The following is a 2,844-nucleotide window of genomic DNA, read 5'->3' on the forward strand; positions in this document are numbered from 1 at the left end:
TAGCAAGCCGCCCGATACCAAGCAAAGCCCTCTCGTCACCCCCGTCATCAGCCACCCCCACCGACCGTCCCTGTGCCGCCCACCGTAGTTCCCGTGCCGCCCACCACCACGGGACCTGCTCAGGTCCCTGAGGCCGCTGCCGGCAAGATGGGCGTCAGCTTCGGCGGTGCTGTCGTCGCTGGTGTTCTTGCCTTCTTCCTGTAAGGGCTATGGGAAACCTTACCTTATCCTTGATATGAAGCAATGAGATATCATGTGTACGGCGGTACTCTTCTTCTTCTTTACGCTCTCTTTGGGACTCGGGCCACACATATACACACGTAAGCACTTTTAACTTAGGTCCTCACGGGCAACAGGAGTTGGAAACAGGACAGGAAAGCTGGCGCAGGGCCAGCCGGATGGACAAGTACAGTCATTACCGGCATGAGGGACGGGAGTTTAGGCTTCGCACCAAAGCGAAACGACCTCATGAAAACACACATACACACACACACTCCTTGCATAGGAGGAAAGGCTTGGAATTCGAGAGACTAGAGAAGAATCGAAACCCGAGGCCCCCGAATCCTCCAATACCCAACCCACACAAACACGAAAGGCTGAACTCGCGTGCAACCTAGACCCACCAGACCATTCCAGGTCCGGCGGGCAAACTCTCAACCGGGATGAACTCGTGTGTGTGATGTCAGACAAACTCCGTTTCTCTTATCGCGTGCTAGCTAGCTAGCTAGGTAGATAGCTGGAGGTCAGGAAGAAAAACAGCGCACCTGTCGGTTCAAGGCACGGAATACGAATGGGGCAAAGTGAGGAACAAGAAAGAAAGAAAACAAGGCACTGACCCCATGCTTATTCGCTAGTCGACTTTCGCCGGCTTCGACTCACCGAGGTGTCCGTCCCGTGCATGGGCAGCCTGCACTACAGTACCACTGTCACTGACGCCTTGCACTACGCTGCACTGCACTGCACTACACTGCGCATGCCTTTTACACTTACACAGACAAGACGAATGAGACAGGGGTGATATCTCAGCTCGACGAGAGGTCGTCAGCCCACTGCTGCCCCACCCTCGCATGAACGCCTCCGTCTGCCCCCCCCCCCCCCAGGATGAAAAGGAAAATCAGGAGCGAGCTGCTCTGATTGAATGCCCAACAGAACTTGTGATTCCAGCAGGACGGGGATTGGACGGCGGCCGTCTCGTATCCGTCGCTGAACCTGTCAGAAGGACCCCCGGGGAGGCATTGATGCACATGCAGCTGCGTCACGGAAACATCGGCGGGTAATCGGCAGGCTTGTCGGTGGACAAGTCGAGGTAAGCAGGCAGGTTCGTTAGCTAGTAGGCGGTCGTATCACACCGATAAGCTCACTCGATCGATCGCCGAAAAAGGGCCTTGTTCAACCTGGAGCTGCACCAAGGGACACGCAGGCAGACACACAGGCTGGCAGAGCAGGTGGTCCAATTCATAAATTCGTGCTTCATTATCGCCTGCGCTTGAATCCCAGAAAAGGCAGCTAGCTGGCTCTACGTCGAGACGAGGTGATTAGGCCAGGTCCGTCATGGGCTGAGGACCTGTTCCTCATATCCCACCAGTCGGGACCGCGCCTCCCTGACAAGGGCCTTGGCCTCTTCCACTTCATATCCGTCCTGCGTGAGCTCTGTCGCCAGCTTGTCGGCCGCCTCATAGTCATTCGTGTCCATGGCGTACCGCGCGAGCCACATGCGCGCACGGCTCGTTGCCGCCGTGACGCCCGTTCCTTCGCGCGCCGCGCTCTCGCGGTCCTGGCCGTCCTCGTCGTCGGATGCGCCAGGGGAGTCGTTGTGTATCGCTATGGATTCTGTCAGCGCCGTTTCCCCGGCTCCCCCGTCCTCTTGTGCGACGCAGAGCTCCATGTACGACTTTGCCTCGTCCATGTCGCCCATCTCGTTGTACATGAATGCAATCTGGAAGAGCACGTCCGGGTCCATGTGGCCCGTTGCGCCCCGTCCGCTGAGGATATCCCCGCTTCCGAAACTGCTCCCCACGTCGTAGTATGCGTCGGCGAGCAGGGCCCGCTTGAGAGCCTTGATGCCCTCCCGTTCCCTGCCCATCCTCTGCAGGCAGGACCCGACGGCCACCCACATTTTGGCGTCCCACGGGCGCAGACCGGCGGCCTTTTTGTAATACCACAGACTGTACGTGTGCATTTCCAGCACCTCGTACGTCTGGCCGAGGCCATACCACGCCCGGTAATCCCGGCGGTTGACGTCCACGGCTCGGCGGTACGACTCGATGGCCGCGTGCGTGTTTTTCAGCTCGACGTACTCGTGGCCCATCAGCGTCCACGCCGACAGACACGTGCGATCCAACGTCAGGGCGCGGCGGAAATACTGCACAGCCTTTTCGTGCATGGACAGAAGAGAGTAGTAGTTTCCGACGACGACGCAGGACTCTGGACGGAAGCGGTCGATATTCGAGCACAGATGAGCTATGAAGGCAAGTTTCGGCCTCAGCTCCATGACGTAGAGAATATTCGAGTAGTGGTCGAGCGAGTCCAAGCGATAGGGGTGGAGCGACAGGAGGCGGCTAAAGTGCTGCTCGGCAGCTGCGAGATCTTTGGCGTGGTAGGCGAGGAGGGCGTTGCAGGTGAGGAGGAATGCGGAGGTCGGGAAGATGCCGAGAAGCTGGTCCAGAGAGTTGGCCAGACTGGGCCCTTGCTGGTACAATTCTAGTGATGTGTGAAGGTGGAAGATGAACGAGATTATGTTCTGCGGTAGGTGTCGCGATACGCGGTTGAGCTGACGCCGTTAGCAGGTCGACTTCAAGATCAAAGGTGAACGGCAGCAACCCACATCCTCCAGCCTCGTGATGA

General features: G+C 58.1%; 2 protein-coding genes across 2 annotated transcripts in view; one reads left to right on the forward strand and one right to left on the reverse strand.

Moving 5' to 3' along the window:
- Positions 1-587, forward strand: part of VDBG_00244 (hypothetical protein) — a gene marked incomplete at both ends in the record, with an annotated part of 1,054 nt that extends 467 nt beyond the window's left edge. Inside the window, one exon of the mRNA XM_003008517.1 lies at positions 52-587. Within this exon, the coding sequence (XP_003008563.1) occupies positions 52-204 (153 nt within the window). The remainder of the gene's footprint in view (positions 1-51) is intronic.
- Positions 588-1,549: 962 nt separating this feature from the next.
- Positions 1,550-2,844, reverse strand: part of VDBG_00245 (anaphase-promoting complex subunit 8) — a gene marked incomplete at both ends in the record, with an annotated part of 2,186 nt that continues 891 nt past the window's right edge. Inside the window, one exon of the mRNA XM_003008518.1 lies at positions 1,550-2,678. Coding sequence (XP_003008564.1) covers positions 1,550-2,678 — 1,129 coding nt within the window. The remainder of the gene's footprint in view (positions 2,679-2,844) is intronic.

This window comes from Verticillium alfalfae, genomic scaffold, assembly GCF_000150825.1.
Source record: "Verticillium alfalfae VaMs.102 supercont1.1 genomic scaffold, whole genome shotgun sequence".
In the NCBI taxonomy this organism is placed as follows: domain Eukaryota; kingdom Fungi; phylum Ascomycota; class Sordariomycetes; order Glomerellales; family Plectosphaerellaceae; genus Verticillium; species Verticillium alfalfae.